Raw genomic sequence first — 23656 nt, forward strand, 5'->3', positions numbered from 1 at the left:
TTCATTCCATAGTAATAGAGTCATTTGTCATTTTGGTATGTTTCATAGTAATAGAGTCATTTCCCTTTTTAGTAAAAGTTAACATATTTTTCCACACCTACTTTACTCTCTCTTACTTTTTTTTCTCTTCATCTCTCTACTTTTTTCATTTTCCACTTTATTCTTTCTTTACTTAACTCACCTAACACAATTTTTCTTAATCTTCATGCCGAAAAGTTTTGCCTCCATTACTGTGGAATGGACGGAGTACTAGATTGTGGCTCAAGAGTATATTATTATGTAGTCATAAATGGATTCCACTTTGTTAAGTAGAGTATGTCTAGTAAAGTTCCATATAAATGGAAAATATATAGATAAAATGTTAGGATTTGAGCTCCAAAGGAACCAAGAACCACAAGAACAAAACCGAGAAGAAGACAAGAAGTAAAAACACACTCTAGCAATTACGTGGTTCGGCAATCTCTTGCCTACATCCACGGAGAAGAGTTGATGGAATTTATTGATCTAAGTGTGAAGGATGAGATGAGTTCCTCTCTACAATCTGAAACGCTCAAAACTAATCACAAGTAGAGCTAGCTATCAAACTGTAACTAAGAGTTACTGATTCAATAAGCTTTTTATACAAGAGATTACAATCAAGATTCACTACCTAATCTTCAAGAAGCAAATATGTCATAACCGTTTTTCCAACGGCTAGTTGAGCTCCAACAACCGAGCTCAACCTCTGCCTCTCTTGCTTGAGCCAAGAAGCTCCCAACTCAAAATGAATAAAAAACTTGCAACCGTCACACCTTGATAGGGACTCCTCGAGTCAGCCTCTCGTCGACCCTTTGCATCCAACCTCAACGATCACTCAACCGGAGCAGACTGCCACGCGAGCAAGGATGGAAGAAGTGCAGCGCAAGCAACAGCAAGGAAGGAAAGAGAAACCAAAAAGGAAAATTACCATTCCTGCAAAATACGCTGATTACATATCTCATTAGGAAATATCTTTAAGATTTGTTTTTCCTTATTTTATGTTTTTGCTTTGAACAATATTTCCTTAGTTTTGAGTCAATCTTCTCGGGTTTTCTTCTTGATTCTTTCCCGAGTCGTAAGTCCGAATCAAGTAGTGGAATTCTATAAATTATAGAATTCCACTAGATTGAGTCATTGAGAATAATGAAATAAAATTCGTTTTCTCAAATCTTGGCAAAATCCTAGAACTTCAACTAGGACAAATTTTCTCCAATCACTCTCAAGTTTCACGTGTGCTCTTCCAATTAACGTAATAGGATTCGACTCCTATTAACTGGTGCTTTCTTGACGACTCTTCCCCCACCGATCTCCATGGCGTCCGCTTCAAATCATGACAACACGCCACCGCCGCCACCCGTTCCCTACACGGTTGAGGAGCTTGGCACGCTGATGCAAGAGTTGCAAGTCCGAGCCGCTAAAGCTGAGAAAACTATGATGAATCACAAATATGACCAGGAAAATTTCGCTCGACAGCAGACCACAGCAACCAAGAACCTCAACGACACTCTGAACAAGCTTGCCGCAGCAATATTGAATGGTGCGGGCAGTGTCATTACTCAGGATCGCCCGCCCGATCCGCCGCAACACCGGGGCTGGCGTATTCCACCCTCGCTCACGTCCCCACCGCTAAACTATAATGCTGAAACATGGCCCAAACTCAAGTCCGATCCTCCGCGTTTCAACGGCGAGAACGCCTCTGATTGGATCCGAAAACTACAAAAGTACTACAATCATTCTTTCATGCCTTTAGCTGATCGTTTATATCTGACTTCATTTTTGTTCGACCCTCCGGCGGCCGATTGGATGAGTTTTTGGGAGGCAAACAACGTGGGGCGCCCATGGGATGATTTTCTCTTGGCGGTAAAACAACGTTTCGAGCCTGACCTCTACGAGGACCACGTTGGCAGACTGACCACCCTCACACAGACAACGTCGGTCGAAGCGTACCAGACGGCCTTCGAGTCTTCCCTTCTCAAGGTTTCCAGTGTTGAGGACTCCACCCTCACTTCGCTATTTATTGCGGGACTGAAGCCGGCCATCAAGCACGAACTATTGACCAAACGACCGTCGTCCCTTCAAGATGCTTGCGCCCTAGCCCAGCAAGTCGAGGCCTGCCACCTGGCCTTAACGGATCAGGTCCGTCCGCCAACACAAAACTGGAGCAATCGCGGAACGCGACACACCGCCGGCTCCCTCGACAGCACACGGGTATCCATTCCCCACCCTAAGCCGCCACGTTCCACCCAGCCCACGGGTGGCCTGCCGATCGTTCGCATTTCCCCGGCAGAACGGGCAGAGAAGAGACGCAAAGGCGAATGCGATTACTGTCCCGAGAAATGGTCGCGCGACCACGTCTGCAGCAAAAGGTTCCTAGCCATGATGGGACCAGATGACGAGGAAGAACTCTTAGAAGATGGACCCGGTTCAAATATTCCGACTGAGGTTGCAGAGTGTGAGGATGATGGCGAGACTTTGGTTATCACGGGCGACGTCTCCAGTATCAACGTCATTGGTCCGGCTCTCCGGCCACGTTCAATCCGCATTGCTGGCTCCATCAAAAATTCTAAGGTGACTGTACTGATTGACGGCGGCAGTACCCATAACTTCATCAAGCCCGCCGTCGCCGAACAGCTAAGTCTAACTGTCCACCCTGTTACTCCCTTTCGAGTCTTTGTCGGTAATGGTGCATCCTTGAAATGCTCTTATGCATGTTTACAAACCCCCATTATATTGCAGGGTCATAACTTTGATATTGATCTGTTCATACTGAGGGTCGAAGGCCCGGATGTTATTTTGGGCGTTCAATGGCTTCAGGACTTAGGGGATGTGACGAACAATTTCCGCGATTTGACCATGCGCTTTACTAAGGGCGATCAGAACATACTCCTGCAGGGCGAAGGAGGGCAACCACGCCGAATCTCCTACAACAATCTGTTCTCTCTCTTTGTCACTGAACCCGAAGCTGAGATATTCGAGATAGTCGTAGTACCGACTACGCCGGACAGCCCTACAGCAGAGTCTCCGCCTCTGGATGACTACCTCCTCCATGTCCTTGAAGAGTTTAGTTCGGTTTTCGAGATCCCGTCAGGCCTTCCACCGCCTCGTTTGTGGGACCACCGCATACATATTCCGAGTCAAGCGAAACCGGTCAACGTGAGACCTTACCGATACCCATACTTCCAGAAGGCGGAAATCGAGAAACAAATTTGGGATATGTTGGACAACGGATTGATACAACGTAGCACGAGCCCTTTTTCTTCTCCAGTATTGTTGGTTCGCAAGAAGGATGGAACATTTCGTTTTTGTGTGGATTATAAAGCCTTGAACGCGGCAACAACTCCTGACCATTTCCCTATACCGACAGCGGATGAGTTATTTGATGAATTACATGCTGCGCGGATTTTCTCGAAGCTAGATTTGCGATTCGGGTACCATCAGATACGCATGCATGTGGATGACATCCACAAAACAGCCTTTCGCACACATGAGGGCCACTATGAGTTTCTTGTTATGCCTTTTGGCTTGACGAACGCTCCTTCTACCTTCCAGGCGGCGATGAACGGCATTTTTCAGGCCCATTTGCGACGGTTTGTCATAGTTTTTTTCAATGATATCCTGATATACAGTGCTTCTATAGCTGACCACACGGCACACCTCCGCACTGTTTTGCAAATATTGGCGGATCACTCTTTTTTCATCAAGAGGTCGAAGTGCGCCTTTGGGGTGACTACGATAGACTATCTTGGCCACGTTATTTCAGCCGGCGAGCTCAGAGTCGACCAGACAAAAATCTCAGCGATGCAACTGTGGCCGACTCCCCGCTCCGTCAAGCAGCTCCGTGGGTTCTTGGGCCTCATAGGTTACTATAGACGTTTTGTGTCTAATTACTCGATCATCGCTGCTCCCTTAACTGATTTGCTCAAGAAAGATTCTTTCAAATGGTCCAATAGTGCCCAGCAGAGTTTCGACGACCTGAAATCGGCCATGTGTTCGACTCCAGTATTACGCCTCCCGAATTTCTCTATTCCATTTGTGGTTGAAACAGATGCTTCTGACTTTGGGATTGGGGCTGTATTGTTGCAAGAAGGCCATCCTCTAGCCTATTTTAGCAAGAAGTTGGGTCCACGACGAAGATTGGCTTCCACCTATCATAAGGAGCTTTACGCTATCGTGGAGGCTGTTCAGAAATGGAGACAATATTTGCTCGGCAGGGAATTCATTATTCGCAGCGATCAATGTAGCCTAAAAGATCTCCTCTCGCAGGTTGTGCAAACCCCGGATCAACAGTTTTATGTCCGCAAGCTATTAGGATTTAAATTCAAGATAGAATACAAGTCGGGTGCCTCGAACAAGGTGGCTGATGCTTTATCCCGACGCGATGAAAATCACGGGATTGATGACCCAATGTTTCTCACCATCTTTGCACGGCCGGCACCGATGCTATTGGAGATAGCGCGACGAGAGAATTCTTCGCTGCAGGAATTGATCGATCTCCATGCCGCTGTGACTGCAGCCAAGGCGCCGCCCCATGTCTCGACTGTTGATGGCCTGTTATACTTCAAGACACGCCTGTACCTCGGCCGTGAGTCATCTGTCCGGTCGGCGGTGCTTGAGGAATGTCACTCAGCACCGACTGCGGGCCACCCTGGGTTCAAACGCACATTTGCGCGAGTTGCGACATCTTTTTTCTGGCAAGGAATGCGTACCGACGTCCGAGACTTTGTGGCTGCCTGTTTTGTGTGTCAATCAACAAAGTTCATTCGCGACAAACCCAATGGCCTCATTCAGCCGTTGCCTATTCCGGACAAAGTTTGGCAAGCCGCTTCTATGGACTTCATTGTCGGCTTACCACCTTCTCATGGATATTCTGCTATTATGGTCGTAGTGGATAGACTATCGAAATATGCACACTTTGGTGCTTTAAAGGTTGGTTTCGACGCCCAGAAGGTTGCCCAGCTCTTTGTAAATACAGTTGTCAAATTACATGGGTTTCCCGAGAAACTATTATCTGATCGTGATTCAATTTTTATGAGCGATTTCTGGGACGAGTTGCTATCACTCAGCGGCACTAAGTTGCAATTCACGACCGCGTATCATCCACAAACTGATGGTCAGTCGGAGGTTACAAATCGCGCCTTAGAACAGTATCTGCGAGCCTTCACGTTTGATCGTCCGGCAAACTGGTTTCCGTTACTCCCTTGGGCTGAATTGGCGTTGAATTGTAGTGTCAATGTCAGCATTGGGATGTCCCCTTTCCAAGCTTTGTATGGTCGCCCACCCCCGGATTTGTTCGCAACTTACCCGCGACCATCTCACAATGTCGCGGTCCAGGATATGTTGATTGAGCGGGAGGACACACTTCGCCTCCTCAAAGCCAGAATTGCACGCGCGCAGCGCGAAATGGTGGAGTATGCAAATCGCCATCGGAAGGATGTTGTTTTTGCTGTCGGCGACAAGGTTCTTCTACGCCTTCAACCGTATCGACAACACTCGGTGGGCAAGCCGATATCAGCCAAACTTGGGCGACGTTTTTATGGTCCCTTCACAGTTACGGAGCGCATTGGTGCAGTGGCATACCGCCTTCAGTTACCGGTCGACAGTCGAATTCATGACGTCTTTCACGTCTCGTTACTGCGCCCATTTGTGCCTCCATTAGCGGAGTCGGCAACTGCTGTTTTTCCCACACATTTTGACCGCAACCGCCCTATCGACGTCCCAGTCAGGGCGACTGACTCGCGTACGATATTGGTCAACGGTGTTCCGCAAGACGAATGGCTGGTCCAATGGTCGTCGGAGAATGCTTCACACTCGTCATGGGAACCAGTCGATGTGCTCAGGCTTAATTTTCCTCACCTCCACCTTGAGGACAAGGTGCATTCTATGGAGGGGGGAGTTGATAGGGACTCCTCGAGTCAGCCTCTCGTCGACCCTTTGCATCCAACCTCAACGATCACTCAACCGGAGCAGACTGCCACGCGAGCAAGGATGGAAGAAGTGCAGCGCAAGCAACAGCAAGGAAGGAAAGAGAAACCAAAAAGGAAAATTACCATTCCTGCAAAATACGCTGATTACATATCTCATTAGGAAATATCTTTAAGATTTGTTTTTCCTTATTTTATGTTTTTGCTTTGAACAATATTTCCTTAGTTTTGAGTCAATCTTCTCGGGTTTTCTTCTTGATTCTTTCCCGAGTCGTAAGTCCGAATCAAGTAGTGGAATTCTATAAATTATAGAATTCCACTAGATTGAGTCATTGAGAATAATGAAATAAAATTCGTTTTCTCAAATCTTGGCAAAATCCTAGAACTTCAACTAGGACAAATTTTCTCCAATCACTCTCAAGTTTCACGTGTGCTCTTCCAATTAACGTAATAGGACTCGACTCCTATTACACCTTCACATAAAAGATAGAAAAATCGTGTGAAAAAAATGACATTTTGGACTATCTTCTCAACATTATTATGATATTCTCTCTCTGATTTTACCATTTCTCCACTTTCTACGAAACAAGTCGCAGTGTGTACTCATTTTCCACAAAACAAGTTGCATCAACTTCTCCGACCTGAATATTTGCAGTGTGTACTCATTTTCCACAAAACAAGTTGCATCAACTTCTACAAAGAAGTATGCAATTTCTCTAATTTATTAGTCATGAATATTTCGTAATAAGTATATTTTAAAATCTCAACATTCAAAATAAATAAAAACAATAAACCTCACGCCATAAGCCCACAACAACAAAATGCAAAGCCCTAAAGCCCAAAACAAACCCTGGCCTCAAACGACGCCGTTAGCAATTCCTAAATATATACCCCAAACCCTAACAATCTCAGCCTCCACACTCCCCACCCCCAAATTCACCGATCACCAGCGGCGGCGACAGAGAAGGTAAGGTAAGATGAAGTACAACCCCAGAGTGTCGTCCTCCCGGCGCAAGAGCCGCAAGGCTCATTTCACGGCGCCGTCCAGCGTCCGCCGCGTCATCATGAGCGCCCCCCTATCCGGCGACCTCCGCACCAAGTACAGCGTCCGCTCGATGCCGGTGCGCAAGGACGACGAGGTCCAGGTCGTCCGCGGCACCTACAAGGGGCGCGAGGGAAAAATCGTCCAGGTGTACCGTAAGAAGTGGGTGATCCACATCGAGCGCATCACAAGGGAGAAGGTTAACGGATCCACGGTCAACGTCGGGATCCACCCCTCCAAGGTCGTGATTACCAAGCTCCGCCTCGACAAGGACCGGAAATCGCTGCTCGACCGCAAGGCCAAGGGGCGCGCCGTCGCGGACAAGGACAAGGGCACCAAATTCACCGCCGAGGACATTATGCAGACTATCGATTAGGAGGTTGGTTCGTCTTTTTTAAAACGGTTGTTAATTTTTGGATCTGTTTCGATGAGAGAAACCAAGCTATGTTTTGTTGATTTTGATGGATTTTGTTTCACTTCAGTGATGACTGTATTAGCTATATTCATAATTCATGTTTTTGGTCATTCATCTGTGTGGTGTGTTTTATTCTGAATTTTGTTTTCTGGATGAGATTTCGCTTAGACCTAATTATTTGTTTAATTCCGAATTGGCTAAATGTTTGTTGATATGGTTATTAGTAGTTTCAATTGAAATAATAGTAATATCACAAGTTTTATTCACTTTTTTATGTTAAGTTGAAATGTGTTTTTTCGCTTGAAATATAAAAATATACTGTTAATCTTTTTGGGAGATCTTCATATTTGTATGAAAATTTTCCATTTTAATGTTTATATACCAAATATCATATAATATGAATTCCCTCATCGTATTCCTTCGTCTAGTCATTACGTTTTGAGGCAAAACTTCAATCTTCTTATGTTCTCTTAACATTACAAAATGGGTTTGTAGGAATGGTTTTTTTGTACTTATATTTTCAATTGTTTTGATATTCTAAATATTAAAAGTCATTTTCTCGAATGGGACGAGAGTATGCAATTATTTGCGATCCAGTTAAGTTACAATCGAAATATAATTGATAAATCCAATTTATGTAGTAAGAAACTGGACATTTTTATTTTGGAATAACGATTTCTCTCAACAAATGATGTTGCGAAAAATAACTACCCCACTGATTGCTTATTCCTTGAAAAAAAAACAAAAAATTTGCCTCAAACCTCTCAGGTCTCAGAGCAAAACATACTCCAAATTTGGGTATTTTGTCTAGAGCCTTGGTATCAAGCTCACTCGATATAGTTATAACAGATTTCCTTATGATTTGGTGCTGCAAAACACTCCCTAAGGTGCCATGATTATTGGGCTTGAACTTGACGAGCATGAGATCATCGAGAGCGTAAGACCCTCCCACTGTGAACGTGTTGTGGTTGGTCGAGAACTTCCTAGCGATCTCCCCTCCAGCAGCTCTCCTCTTCGAGTGATCCATGTAGTGTATGAATGATGCCGTTAGCGTGTACCCTTTGTCACCCCTACAAGAATAGGCACAACACTCAAATTACATCCCAAAACCAACTATATATAATAAGATCACTTGCTTAGCACTTGCAAAGTTATTGAGGCACAAAATTATATAATAAGATCACTTGCTTAGCACTTACAACGGACAGCGTTGCTGCAATCTGCCATTGCCAAAACAGGGGATCAGGAAAAAATGTAGTACTAAAATTGAGATGAACTTTGCTTGTGTGATAAGTTTGAGCATCGGACGTTCGATTCAATTCGGTGTCGACTTTGAGATCTGCTGCGGTGTTGTTGGATGCATACTGGAGTTGCACATCACCAGATGAGTAACCTCCCTTTTTCACTTATATAATCACGAGAAGAGGACAAATTCCTCTATAAATTTGTTTACAAATGTTGTCCGAATATGGTGATGAGTAAAGGGTGTATGCACTGGCGGAGCCATGGTGGGCCCAAGGGGGCCCTTGGGCCCCCCAGCCATTTCAGTTATACCTATATATGCAATATGTACGCCAAAATTACAAATCATGAAGTAGTGCAGTTGGCTTTTATTTCTGTCATTAATAGAATTGGGCTGGGTTCGATTCTCTCTTCTAGCAATATGATTTTGAGTATTTTTTATGCCTCTTTTGGACTTAAATTTCTCTACCAATTTTATATAATCTTATAAATTTATTTTATGTTGTAAACACTTTTTCATGTTAATTTTATATGTACTCCCTCCATCTCTCTGTAGTAGAGGTATTACTTTTCGGCATGAAATTTAAGAAAAATCGTTTTAAATGAGTTAAGTAAAAGGAGAATATAGTAGAAAAGAAAAAAAGATTGAGAGATGAAGAGAGAGTAAAGTACTTTTTGCCAAAAAAAGAAATGACTCAGCTACAGTTGGACAACCCAAAAAGGAATACGACTCCGTTACAGAGAGACGTAGAGAGTATAAACTTATTAGCTATTAATTTTGTATAAATAATTTTACTTACAATTATAAAAAAAAATATAGAATAGAAGAAAGTAATTCTTTAATTTTGAAAATATATAAGTACTAATACTGCTATATATTATTGGTAAAACTAGTTTCAATAGTACAATGATCTTTATTATAAAAATATTATTTTTTAACTTTTTCGATGGTCGATGTTGTTACCGTATCTCTAAATTTTCTATTACTCATCCTTTAATTATTTATCTCATTATCCAGTGGCGGACGCAAAAATGAATGTGAGTAGGGGCTAAATTTTCAAAATTTACCTTAAAAATAAATTTGTATGTAGTTTGGATTATTAATAGGGGCTTTTATATAATAATATGCACAAAATATGAATAAATTTTAGAACTTTATAGTAGGAAAAAGTTAAAAATTTGAATTCATTAGGGGCTAAAGCCCCTCCCCCATTGTATGTAGGTCCGCCGGTGTCATTATCTATCTCTAGCGCGCAACACTCTATTGCTTATGTCAGAGCTATTTCCGTGTCGTTGACAAAAAAATACTACACAAATTTTAATATAGTAATTTGGGCCCCCCAGAATTAAAATCCTGGCTCCGCCACTGGGTGTATGTACCACTCCAGATTCAGTGCAGGTGGAGACCGAAAATTTGTGATCCGAGAGGTAATCTCTGGTTAGAAGATCTGTAAAAAAAACAATTCAATAAATGAACAAGAAGAGAAATGATGGGATGGCGAAGAAAATAAATGAACCTCGGGCTTTCTTGCCGATGTCGGAGAAGAGCCAGGGGATTAATGATTAATGATTAATGATTCAATGTAATGTGGCTATCCGATCCCCAGGGCCAGGGCCAGGGGATCCGATCCCTGCCTTTTCCATATATTAATTTTAAATGATAAAGAAATATTAAAAAAAGTGAGTGGAAAATAAAATTAGTGGATTATGAGTCTCACTTGTATTTATTAATTTTAAATGATATGAATGGAGTGAGTTAGTGGAATATAATGTCTCTTTACCTTTTATAGTAATTATGAACCAAGACTCCTATTCACGGACGGATCAAAATGAAAAAAACGTGACTCCTATTCGTGGACAGAAGGAGTATATGTTTGTTAAAACCAATCACTTTCTCTCTCATTTAAACCCTCTTAAAATCATTTAAAACTTTAAATTCTAATGAGATCTAACTGCATATATTCCGACGATGATCGGGTGATGAAATTTTATTATTTTTATTTCAATTTTTGTATATGTTGATTAACAGATTTTATATCGATAAATGCATCAAACAATTTTTATACAGTGCATGTACAATATCAATAAAACTGTGTTGAAGTTTCCGTGTACGTATATTGAAATATTTATTATCATTGTGTTGATATTTTTAATACACTATGTTGATATAAGAAAAACCACAATAATTATCATAGTATGATAGAGTGACGATATTACCATTTTATTGATATTTTGTTTATTATTTATTGAAATTCATGAAATTTAATTTCGTACACTCATTTTAACATCTAATAGTGTAGGATTTGTCTTAGTTATGTATTGAAGTACTATATCTATTTTAATATGACCCTATATAGGTATTTTAACTAGATCAAAACTCAACAATTCTTTCCCACTTTAAGAATTTTGTCCAGAAAATTTACTCTCTTTAAGTTAAACAAATTTCACAAAATCACAAAACTATAAACATTTGCATATATAGGGGAGTGATCAATTGCTAACTAATTAGCAATCACAAATTAAGACCAAATCTTGATCATTAGATTAGGAGATCTAGTGGTTGAAATAATGCCACATGGATTAGATTTTAATTTAAAAAATTTATTAGATAAACTTAATAGCTATTAATGTCAATTATCTCTTATGAAAATCATCTAAAAACTTTAAATTAATGTAACTCACCCGATTTAAATTATTTTTTCACAAATAATATATCAAATTAAAGATAATTTAATAAGGATTCCAACGAGATCTCAATTGCATATGTTCCGACGATGTTCGGGTGATGAAATTTGATAAATTATATTTCAATTTTCGTGCATGTTGATAAGCAGATTTTATCAATAAATGCAAAAAAAATCTCAACATAGTGTATACAAAATCTCAATATTGTGTAGGTAAAATAATCAATAAAAATGTCTTGATATTTTCTTGTCCTTGTGTTGATATTCTCATTTCATATTGTTGATATTTGTAATACACAATGTTGATACAAAAAAACACCTACGAAAATTATTATATGATAATATAATGACGATATTACCCCTTTGTTGATATTTTGTCTATTATTTATTGAAATTTATGAGCTTTAATCTCATCCACTCATTTTAAAATCTAAGAGTGTAAATTTAATCTTAGTTTTTGATTATGATGTTATAAGTATTGGAAGATAACCCTGCATATATATCCTCATTTATTCTCCTAGTTCACATGTGACTTTTTTTTTTGTCCAAGACAAGTTTGGATATGGTATCTATGCATTTTTTAATTTAGAGCATGTATACTTTTCTCTTCATACTTAGCTGTGGATTCTTTTTCAAAACTTATTCTTCAATTATGACTATTCCTCAATGCTTTATGATGTAATCAACTTAAAATTTAAATAGATAAATTTTACGAATAGAAACCGAAAAAAAAAATTAGAATATCAAGTTATTCGATAAAAGCAAAGTTGAAATTTAAAATATCATTTGAAAAATTGGACTATTTCCAACATTTCATACGACCCATAGAGCCAGATTTATTTGGTTTCTTGGTTTATAAATGATGCTACAAAGATGTAGATTATCTGGAGTAGTCAGTCCCATATAGCTACATTCCTTGACGTATGTAAATTCTGCCTCATATTTTGATTATCTTTTGATTTTGTAAAATTATAGAGTTACTTAATACTTTTCAATATACTTTATTTTTAACAAAAGATTTCTAAGACCATCTTTATCAGCGATCCATTCTTTTAAATTAAACAACACTAGAGAAAAATCTATTTTTGCTTTGATTCACTCTGATGTGTGGGATCCTGCTCCGGTAACTGGAGGACAATGGTTTCGATATTTTTTATTGTTTATTGATGTCTTTTCTCGTATGACTTGGATTTATTTTTTGAAAACAAAATCAAAAGTTTTTGAGAAATTCACCGAGTTCTATCGTCTCGTTCAAACCCAATATAACTCCAAAATTCAAGTCCTTAGATTTGATAACGGGAGGGAATACGTTAATTCTAAGATGACATCTTTCTTCACTGAAAAAGGCCTTGTCTACCAAACTTCGTGTGCATATACACCAGAACAAAATGGGGTAGCTGAGCGGAAAAATTGATATATCTTAGAAATTACTCGTGCCCTCCTCATTGAATCAAACATCCCAAAATCTTTTTGGCCGGAAGCCTTCGCAACTGTTGTCTATCTCCTAAACCGTCAACCCACTGGGATCCTTAACTTCGAAACCCCTCTTGATATCTTCTCTTCCCATAACTCGGTGCCATCCTCCCTTCATCTCGACTCCAAAATTTTCGGATGTACTGTGTTTGTCCACATGCCCAAACATGACCGTGATAAATTCTCGCCTTGTGTAGTTAAATGTGTGTTCTTGGGTTATGGAAAAAACCAAAAAGGTTATCGGTGCTATGATCCTTCGACATATTGTATGTACAAAACTATGAACTGCGACTTTGTTGAAAGCGAATACTACTACAACCAATCTAGCGGTCAAAGAGAGAGTGGTGAGTTGGTGAATTCAAGATCTTCACGTGAAGAAGGCGCTTTCGATTCTTTGGAAATCATCAAGGTAAAATAGCTAAACCGTAGAAAAGCATGTTTTAGGTTTCATTTATACTAAAACATGATTTTATTTGAGTTATGAGCATGATACATTTGATAATTGCGTGAATAGAATTTGTCTAAATAATCTGCTAAATAAATTGTTTGATTATCTGATTTATTTGAATTAAACACCGCATGCTTCCGCTGTCAGTTCCTTCAGAGACTTCAGATCATCCCACAGCAACCGCTGGCCAAGGTGCAACGGCCCAGTGGGAAAACGCAGCGCACAGATTTGACCTACTTTCTCTCTAAGATTTACCATATTAAGCCACTTTTTGCCTTAATTGGTGATGGACGAAAATATAGCTATAAATACCCTCTCAAACCTCTTCAACAAGGATCTTCTTTTTGTTGCATAATTCCAGAACATAATATTTGAGAGTTCTTACTTGTTCATCAAGGTGCAAGGGTTTGAAGAAGGAATCAAGAGAAGATCAAGGCTACAAGGATTCAACCTTTGGCTTTTATTTGCTTTAGTTCTTATTTTCACTTTGTTTTCCCTACAAACTATATTTTTAGATTATTCTATCACGTGTAACTAAAACTCATAGAATTCTAGGGATGTGTTAGTAACGACTTTGGTTATACTGTTTTCTATTTCTTACTTCATTTCTTTTCTAAGCGTTGGATAACTGCTTCATGTCCGAGTGACACATTCTGTGATGATTTAATATAACTTGCTACATAATCGTGAGAGGAGGTTGGCGAGTTAGATCGGTTTAGTAGACACTACAATTAGTTTCCCTTAAAACGACACTGTTAATTAAGAGTGAGGACTTTTCAAGGGTCTTAGGAGCTTTAGGGAGTTACGGATCTAGGGTTGACGCCACTAGTGTTAGTAATCCACGTTTACTGAAGTAGGAACTGTGCTAAGGTGTTGTAGTTGAAATTTGTATAACCATAACTGTGAAAGCACATCCTTGGAATTTCATTATCTCATATATTTGTTTCTGTGTTTTATCTGCAAAAGTTGTTTATTTCGCTTTTTAAAGTTTCTATTTTCAAAATTCAAAACTCTTTCGATTTTCTAAATAGTAGAAGAAGCTTAGTAGATGATAGACAATTTGTGATTTTTCTTCATGTGTTCGATATCTGGTACTGACCATTAGCTATACTATTTATTCTTTGTATACTTGCAGGTTTATTTAGTACTAATAAAAATGGCATCAAAAACCACTAACAAGAGAGAAAAAAAATTCCACTAAAATATTGAAGAAGTACAAAAGGGTGTATGATGCGGTGAAGAGTTTGCCTATACATACAGTCAAATTCATAAAGCTAGGTAGATGAGTGTGAACTCATTTAATGGTTTCAGCCGTAATGTTGACAAATATGTATGTAATTTACCAACAAAAGAAATGGGTTCATCGTTTTCCCCTCAATAAAAAAAAAATCTCTCTTTTTGACGAAAATGCTAGGAAACTTCGTTGCATGTTGGTGGTTGTTTCCATCGATTTATATTTTTATGAAAATTGAGCAGCAAGTTCCTTTCTTTTGAGCTTTTATTTAAGCTGAAACGCAATGACTTGTACAGGGAAAAGAAGAAGTATATTTAATTTGAAGAAAATAAGAAATTGAAAATGGAGAGTTTACTGTGTGAGAAATGGGAGCTTCAGCCGAGGCATTCGTCGAAGGAGGTGCTGCAGCGGTGGAGGGATCTCTGCAGTGTCGTCAAGAATCCCAAAAGACGATTCCGATTCACCGCTAATATCACCAAACGCCAAGAGGCTGCTCGAATGTGCAAAACCAATCAGGTTTCAACCCAATCTAAAATACATTTTTCTTATTTTGACAAATAACGTTCCATTAATATCATGTGCCTGTTTTTTTTTCCCTTTTCTCATCTGTTTATGTATATATATATGTATCCGGATTATTAAAAAGAGCTATTGCTTGTTAATAGTATCACAAACTTTATTCGAATTTCAGATATTCCAACGACCTCAAAACTTAGTTATATTGGCCGTGTTAGAGAATTTCCACATTTCACAATTTTGGCGAAATCTAATCATGCATGCCCTTTGCCAACTCAAATATAATCGGAAGGAGAGGCGGAAAAATTCGACTAAGATGACTAATAAACTAAGGCATTGAACACTCATCGTTACTTTTCAAGTTCGATGAGTCCATCTAGATTATCCAACGTGCCAATTAATATTCGATTCCAAAGAATATATTTTATGATAAATTGTTTGCAAAAAAAATTCAAAATTCAATCAAAGTTCGTGATATTAACAACCAATAACTCCATCAAACCATTAACACAATAAGTTGTGACGATTTCAGGAGAAATTGATGATCTCAGTGCTTGTCTCCAAAGCGGCATTTGATTACAGCTCATCACAGCTCTCCAGCGCAACCAACTGTCACGAAGCTGCACAACCAATCAGGTCGCTTCCATTTTCCCTCATTCAACCCAACCTAAAATCATGTCTCTGTTCTTTTCCTTTGTTTTGACACGGTATTGACACTTTTGTTGTTGTTATTTTGTCATATGTTTACATTTTTTAAAGGTCCATATCATAGTTTAAAATTTTATACGTACAATATTTAGAGTTTCCATTTGATTACAGCATATCACAGCTCTCCAGCGCAACCAACCACCGCACCGAGCCGCCGTATCCTATTCCACCGTTCGCGGCAGCTTTCCCCATGGCCGAAGAGTTTGTCTCGGCGTTTCGTGACCTGCAGAACAACGCTACAAATAATGAAAAATTGGTGGAGTTTGTCCGCTGCTACTACGTCAACAACCTCAAAGCTCCCGAGTTTTGCTCAGCACTCAAACTCCATCTCAACCCTACTCACCACCAACCTCCAAATGATCCTCCCTTCATCATTGTTCAAAACTTCTTCCATGAAATATCCCGTCTCAGCACCAATCATCAGATGATGGAAAATGCCCTAAACTCCATGAACACGAATTTCACCAAGCAGCTCCATTCCATTGCTGTCTCAAATAAAGTGTATTCTGTTTTATTAAACGCAGCGACCATGATATGCGCGGCCGTGGCTGAGATTGCTGTCGCGGATGTCATTCTCATGAGGGGATGGGCGAGGGCAGGGGTCGGAGCAGTAGTCGCTGTGGCGTCCATTGTGTTCGCTGCGCTCGGGGAATGGCACCGATCAGTTCTCATGGATCGAGAGGCTGCAGTCAAGAAACACAAGGTGATAATTGATCATATGATTACGCTCGCCCGGCCCATCATGACGGATCTCAGCAGGATTTACTCTGACGCTCACAGCTTGAGGTTCGAGATCAAATCTTTGTCCGAGGCTGTTGATGGCCAGGAGAAACTGGCAGCGGTGGAAAATTGCTTACTACATAATGTTGAAAAATTCAATAGTGCTATGAACTTGGCTAAAGACTTGGTGCTTAAGAGCATATTTGAACAGTTAGATTGAGGCATAACTATGTTCAGTTCAAGTAAAATTATAGTAACTCCAGTCGATGATAATACGTTGTTTGATAGTATTAATAAGTACGGCACCGTCCCGGCTAAGATGGAATATTTCTGAGGTGGTATGGAAGTTTAGGAGTTGATGATTGATGCGTTTAATTGAAGAGAAAAATGTGAATGTAAATGTCAAATGGAGAGATAAAGAGAGTTGAATATTTTAATTGTATTGCTCCATTTTTAGTAACAAATCATCTTAGTTGAGACAAACTGAGAAAGAAAGTGAGTCATTTTCAATTGGACAGAGGAAGTACAACAAAATTAGAACCTACTCAAGAAAAAGAAAAATTAGTTAGCAACAAAATATCGTGGAGGACTGTATGCCATTTTCAGCCAATTTTTGTTAGGATGGCAACGAGATGGACTAGTGGATGGATGCATCTATTCGAACAAATGCATCGATATGTTGAAGAAGATAGATGATAAGTTCAGTTGAAGACAATTTGGTAGCTTGGTGTTCAAGAAACAAAAGATAATCTCAATCTCCATCACTTCTAATAGAGTTAGAATACAAATGAAATAGGTTGACAATTTTAGCACTATTGCCTTAGCCAATGGTCAAGTTCATCATTCTTGAAGGAAGCACATTGAACTTGACATACACTTAGTTAGATATAAGGAATCAGCCGTGGAAATTGATTCACCATGAATGAAATTAGATAGATAGATGAATGGATTGGGGCTGGCAAAATATATCGTAATACCGAAATATCGCACTTATCGTACCGAAAATATCGAATTTGCGGTATACCGCAAGTTGCGGTACGGTATGATACCGTATCGATAGATTTCGGTACGGTAAAGGTATAGATTTTCCTATACCGCGGTATACCGCAATATACCGCATTTACGATATTTGCTAAAAAATCGATATATATGTTATATTTAAAATTTATATAAAAAATGGTTAATATGTTAAAATCCCTAACCTTACTTTCATATTTTAGTTTAACCGCCCCCAACATCAAACACACACACGCAGAGATGCAAATCAAGTCAATTGTATAGATTTGATTGTGGTGTAGTTTTAATCTTTTGGATATTATTTAAATAGGTGAAATTTTGTTTTAAATATTTGGCTATAATAGAATTTTTTGGGAATGAAACACAAGTATTACGGTATGCCATAGCTTATTTTGGTATACCGTACTCGGTATGCCATACTTTATTTCGGTATACCGTAAAAGTATGGTATACCGCAATACGGTACGGTATACCGCATAGACGGTATGGTAAAGGTATAGGTATGACATTTTCTCATACCGCAATTTACGGTACGGTATGCGGTATGACATTCTTGGTGCGGTATACCGTACCGTGCCAACCCTAGAATGGATATCACATAGCTTGTGGTCTTGTTTGCATATGCGATGCTTTGTTATCGGTTCATTAGACATTAATTCAACTATAGATCCTTCGTAGCATGGTACATATCGATAGGTGATCATGGATGTATACACAAGTTCTATGAAGCAATACATTCTTATTTCCTTTTGAGCTAAATTATTTGTTATCTCACGTGAATGTAGGCAGGGCGTGTAAATCTTAAAGAAATTGCAAATTTAATATAGATATGAAGGAGTAGAATTGCTGAATTTCTTGGGTCTTTCCAAAGCGCGGAAGTAGGGTATATACCTACGTCCAAAAAACGGCCCTAACTTAGGAAGAGGAAAATGGTGGCGAATTTTGCCTTTATTTTCACCCCGTGTTCCAAACGCGTACACAATTATATCCAATAAAAAGACTAGACATAACATGTCATTTTCATTCCTAAATCAATCAGTGACTAAATATATGTCCGAGAGGGAAAAAATATTGACACGTGGCATAAATATATTGCGTGGAAGAGAGCATCAGCTCAGCGCAATAGTCGTATTTAAATATCTAAATTTGTTATTAACCATTTACCTCAAATATATATGTACACCCCGTTAATCGCGCGCCGCTCTAATTTACCAACAAAAGAAATCGGTTAATCGTTTTCCACTCAGTAAAACTTTTTGGAAAATGCTAGGAAACTTCGTTGCCTGTTGGTGGTTGTTTCCATCGATTAATATTTTTATGAAAATTAAGCAGCAAGTTCCTTTGGTTTGAGTTGTGTATATTTAGGCTGAAAGGCAATGACTTGTTCAGGGAAAATAAGAAGAAGTATTTAATTTGAAGAAAATAAGAAATTGAAAATGGAGAGTTTACTGTGTGAGAAATGGGAGCTTCAGCCGAAGCATTCGTCCACGGAGGTGCTGCAGCGGTGGCGCGATCTCTGCGGCGTCGTCAAAAATCCCAAAAGACGATTCCGATTCACCGCCAATATCGCCAAACGTCACGAGGCTGCTCAAATGCGCAAAACCAATCAGGTTGCTTCCATTTTCCCCCATTCAACCCAATCTCAAAGCTACATTTTTCTTTTTTTCACAATTAATGTTCCATTAAAATCATCTCTGTTTTTTTTTCCTTTTCTCATCTGTTAATATATATCCGGATTCTTAAAAACTCATTAATATCACCAACTTTATTAGAATTTCAAAACTTAGTTATATTGACCGTGTTAGAGAATTTCCACAATTCACAATTTTGGCAAAATCAAAACATGCATGACCTTTGCCAACTCAAATATAATCGAAAGAAGAGGAGAAAATTTGATAAAGATGACTAATAAACTCTAGGGATGGAATTCTATAAAAAAAAAACATGACATTTTTGTTCATACAAATTTCATCACTAGATAAGTTATCTAGCCTACCAAACATGTTTTATTTAGATGCGAGCTCTAATTTTATTTGGACTGAAGTCAAATCAAAATGTGTGCGTGGAACTCATCGTTACTTTTTCAAATTTGATGAGTCCACCTAGACTATCCGACCGAGCCAATTAATATTCGATTTCAAAGTTAATGTATTTTACGATAAATATGTTTGCAAAAAAATCCAAAATTCAGTCATATATTATGGACCAATATCTGTATCACACCATTAACACAATAAGTTGTGAGAATTTCAGGAGAAATTGAGGATCGCAGTCCTTGTCTCCAGAGCCGCATTCGAATTCATAAAAGGCGCGAAGATAAGCAACTACACCATCCCGGACGAAGTCGAAGCCGCCGGCTTCAAGATCTGCGCCGGAGAGCTAGGCTCCATCGTGGAAGGCCACGACCTCAAGAAGCTCCGCCTCCACGGCGGCGTGGCCGGCCTCGCAGACAAGCTCGCCGCCGACGCCTCCGCCGGGCTCTCCTCCTCCGACCTCCCCCGCCGCCAGGCCCTCTACGGCCTCAACAAGTTCCAAGAAAGCCCCCCGCGCAGCTTCCTCCACTTCGTCTGGGAGGCCCTCCACGACATGACCCTCATGATCCTCGCCGCCTGCGCCCTCGTCTCCCTCGTCGTCGGCATCGCCACCGAAGGCTGGCCCCGCGGCGCCCACGATGGCCTCGGCATCGCCGCCAGCATTTTACTCGTCGTGTTCGTCACCGCCTCCAGCGACTACCGCCAGTCGCTCCAGTTTAGAGATTTGGATAAGGAAAAAAAGAAGATTAACGTTCACGTCACCAGAAACGGTTACAGGCAGAAGATTTCGATATACGAGCTTCTCCCGGGAGACATCGTGCATCTCTCCATCGGCGATCAAGTCCCTGCTGATGGCGTTTTTCTCTCTGGCTTCTCGGTCTTGATAGACGAGTCGAGTCTGACCGGTGAGAGCGAGCCAGTTATGGTTAATAGTGAGCATCCTTTTTTATTGTCCGGGACGAAGGTGCAGGATGGGACTTGTAAAATGATGGTGACTACCGTCGGGATGAGGACGCAGTGGGGGAAGCTGATGGCGACGCTGAGCGAAGGGGGTGACGACGAGACGCCTCTCCAAGTGAAGCTCAATGGAGTTGCTACCATAATTGGGAAAATTGGTCTTGCTTTTGCGGTTGTTACTTTTGCTGTGCTTGTTCAGAAGCTTGTTGCTCGGAAGTGGGGTGATGGGACTAGTTTGGTTTGGTCGGGCGATGATGCACTTGAGCTTCTCGAGTATTTCGCTATAGCTGTCACTATTGTTGTCGTTGCGGTCCCTGAAGGGCTCCCGCTTGCTGTGACGCTTAGCCTTGCATTCGCGATGAAGAAGATGATGAACGATAAGGCGCTCGTTCGCCATCTCGCTGCGTGTGAGACTATGGGGTCCGCGACTAGTATATGTAGTGACAAGACGGGGACTCTTACTACGAACCATATGACTGTGGTGAAGGCTTGCATTTGTATGAATGTGAAGGAGATCACGAAGCCAGAGCACGCCTCTGCTTTGTGCTCTGAGCTCCCGCAGTCGGTGGTGAGGACGCTCCTGCAGTCGATCTTCACCAACACGGGCGGGGAGGTGGTGGTGAACAAGGAAGGGAAGCAGGAGATTCTTGGGACGCCGACTGAGGCTGCGATACTCGAGTTTGGGCTGTCGCTCGGGGGGGATTTTCAAGGGGAGAGGCAGGGGTGTAAGATAGTGAAAGTTGAGCCGTTTAATTCGACTAAGAAGAGGATGGGAGTGGTGGTGGCGGTTCCGGGGGGCCTACGAGCTCACACGAAGGGGGCCTCGGAGATCATCCTGGCTTGCTGCAGCAGTGTGCTGAATCAGAAGGGGGAGGTGGTGGATTTGGATAATGCATCTTTCAATCATTTGAAGGAAACTATTGAGCAGTTTGCGAATGAGGCTCTTCGGACTCTATGCCTCGCGTATGTGGAGCTCGAGGATGACTTTGACGAACAGGACTCCATCCCTGCCTCTGGATTCACTCTGATAGGCATTGTGGGGATCAAGGACCCTGTCCGGCCCGGGGTGAGGGAGTCCGTTGCACTGTGTCGCTCGGCTGGTGTCACTGTCCGGATGGTCACCGGAGACAACATCAACACTGCAAAGGCTATTGCTAGAGAGTGTGGGATTCTTACAGATGATGGGATTGCGATAGAAGGTCCCGACTTTCGCGAGAAGAGTTTGAAGGAATTGCACCAATTGATCCCCAATATCCAGGTGATGGCTCGTTCCTCGCCACTGGATAAGCATACGTTGGTCAGGCACTTGAGAACCACGTTCAACGAGGTTGTTGCTGTGACTGGTGATGGGACGAACGATGCTCCCGCACTTCATGAAGCAGACATTGGACTAGCAATGGGTATTGCTGGAACTGAGGTGAACTATTTGACTTCCCTTTCAATGTTAGTACATGAGTAAGAACTCCCATTTTGTTTTTTTAAACTGAGAAAGTTTCAATTTTGTGATTGGATTTAGGTGGCTAAAGAGAGTGCTGATGTTATAATTTTGGATGACAATTTCTCAACCATTGTCACAGTAGCAAAATGGGGTCGTTCAGTATATGTAAACATCCAAAAGTTTGTGCAGTTTCAGCTGACTGTCAATATTGTTGCCCTCATTGTAAACTTCACTTCAGCTTGTTTGACTGGTAACAAATCAGGCCTTATATAAGTACTATTTCATTTAATTTGTATGCATATATACTGATGCTAAATTGTGACAATTTAGGAAGTGCACCACTGACTGCTGTCCAGCTGCTATGGGTGAACATGATCATGGACACACTGGGGGCGCTTGCACTAGCAACGGAGCCTCCCAACGAGGCGCTGATGAAGAAGGCACCCGTGGGAAGGAGTGGCAACTTCATCAGCAATGTGATGTGGAGGAACATTTTGGGCCAATCAGTCTACCAATTTGTGGTCATATGGTTCCTTCAAGCGTACGGGAAGGCTTATTTCGAAATCGAAAACTACCCCAACTCGGACCTAATCCTCAACACCATCATCTTCAACACCTTTGTCTTCTGCCAGGTAAGTTCTGTTCAACAATGCTAAAACAAACTAGCTAAAATTAATGTAGTTATGTATATTTACTTGGATGTTGAATGGTTGTGTAGCTGTTCAACGAGGTGAACTCGAGGGAGATGGAGAAGATAAACGTGCTTGAAGGGATACTTAACAACCACGTATTCGCCTCTGTTGTTGGGTCGACGGTCGTTTTCCAGATCATAATTGTGGAGTTTCTTGGGACATTTGCAAACACCACTCCTCTCACAATGGGGCAATGGAAAGCAAGCATATTCATAGGCTTCTTAGGCATGCCCATTGCTGTTATCTTGAAAACACTCATTCCCATGAGTAATTAACTGCTGCTCTTCTTCAAGGAAGAAGGAACCATGCACTAATCATCAAGACTTAAGTAGCATTTTGGTTTTCTTAGCCTCTTGACATGTAATAATTTTGTTTAGCAGCTTAGGAATATATATTTTGTCTTTGTATAGTTCATTTGTGTAAGTGATGATTTCTGCTGTAAAGTTGGATGATCTATTGGTCAATCTACGATGCCTTTGCACTACCTTTTCATGGTTTGTTTCTATTACTATTATCTTTCCTTTTTTCACGTGAAATATTATTTAGAAATTAGTTTATTAGTCACGACTTGTTTGTATTTTAATCCATGTAAGTATAAATGCTAATTGAGTCTAAAACATTGTTGAAGAATCCAAAGGAGTGTTGCTACTGACTCTCCATTCCAAGATTTCATCTTAATTTCTTTTTTCTTTGTTTTATGAATAGAAAAATTAGGAAAAATATGACTTGGAGAATCCGTTGGATGATTTCGTTGGGCATTAGAGCATCCGCATCGGTGTATTGATGCGGGCTCGATCTCGTCCCGGCGAGACGAGACCGCATCGAGACACCGATGGGGGTGCTCCGTTGCGTCTCGTAGCCCGGTGGAGGGGTGGTTGGCGAGCTGTCTCGCAACACGCGTCGGCCACATGGCGAGCAGCGCGAGCAGTGATTGGGGCGTGATGCCCACTCGTTGGCTCTATGAGTGGGCGTCGATTTTAGGCTATTTTTTATTTTTTATTTTTTAAAAAAAAATCTGAAAATTTAAAAAAAAATGACCTTTTTTGGCCTTTTTTTTGCAGATTTTTTTCCCCACATTCTTTTTTTTTCGGCGGAGTA

General features: G+C 40.7%; 3 protein-coding genes and 1 pseudogene across 3 annotated transcripts; 3 read left to right on the top strand and 1 right to left on the bottom strand.

The window, feature by feature from the left end:
- Positions 1-6844: 6844 nt before the first annotated feature.
- Positions 6845-7506, top strand: LOC148930268 (large ribosomal subunit protein uL24z pseudogene; annotated as a pseudogene).
- Positions 7507-7955: 449 nt separating this feature from the next.
- LOC148930269 (putative mitochondrial outer membrane protein porin 5) lies at positions 7956-10195 on the bottom strand (the record flags this gene model as incomplete). The annotated part of the gene is made up of 5 exons (XM_089066404.1): positions 7956-8466; positions 8603-8801; positions 9378-9399; positions 10022-10086; positions 10156-10195. Coding segments are annotated over 5 exons (738 nt in total), but the record flags the coding sequence as incomplete, so codon positions are not given.
- Positions 10196-14714: 4519 nt separating this feature from the next.
- On the top strand, positions 14715-16858 carry LOC125212804 (uncharacterized). Its single transcript, XM_048113062.2, has 3 exons — positions 14715-14993; positions 15526-15629; positions 15813-16858. The coding sequence occupies exons 1-3, from the start codon at positions 14820-14822 to the stop codon at positions 16639-16641; spliced, it is 1107 nt and encodes a 368-aa protein (XP_047969019.1). The 5' UTR covers positions 14715-14819; the 3' UTR covers positions 16642-16858.
- Positions 16859-18801: 1943 nt separating this feature from the next.
- Positions 18802-23042, top strand: LOC125213745 (calcium-transporting ATPase 2, plasma membrane-type-like). The gene is made up of 5 exons (XM_048114454.2): positions 18802-19048; positions 19692-21845; positions 21945-22116; positions 22197-22498; positions 22585-23042. Exons 1-5 carry the CDS (start codon positions 18875-18877, stop codon positions 22831-22833), a joined length of 3051 nt encoding a protein of 1016 aa, XP_047970411.1. The 5' UTR covers positions 18802-18874; the 3' UTR covers positions 22834-23042.
- The last annotated feature ends 614 nt before the right edge of the window (positions 23043-23656 follow it).

This window comes from Salvia hispanica, chromosome 3 (genome assembly GCF_029641045.1).
Source record: "Salvia hispanica isolate PSC_SH4W2 chromosome 3, Shi_PSC_v1, whole genome shotgun sequence".
Taxonomy (NCBI): domain Eukaryota; kingdom Viridiplantae; phylum Streptophyta; class Magnoliopsida; order Lamiales; family Lamiaceae; genus Salvia; species Salvia hispanica.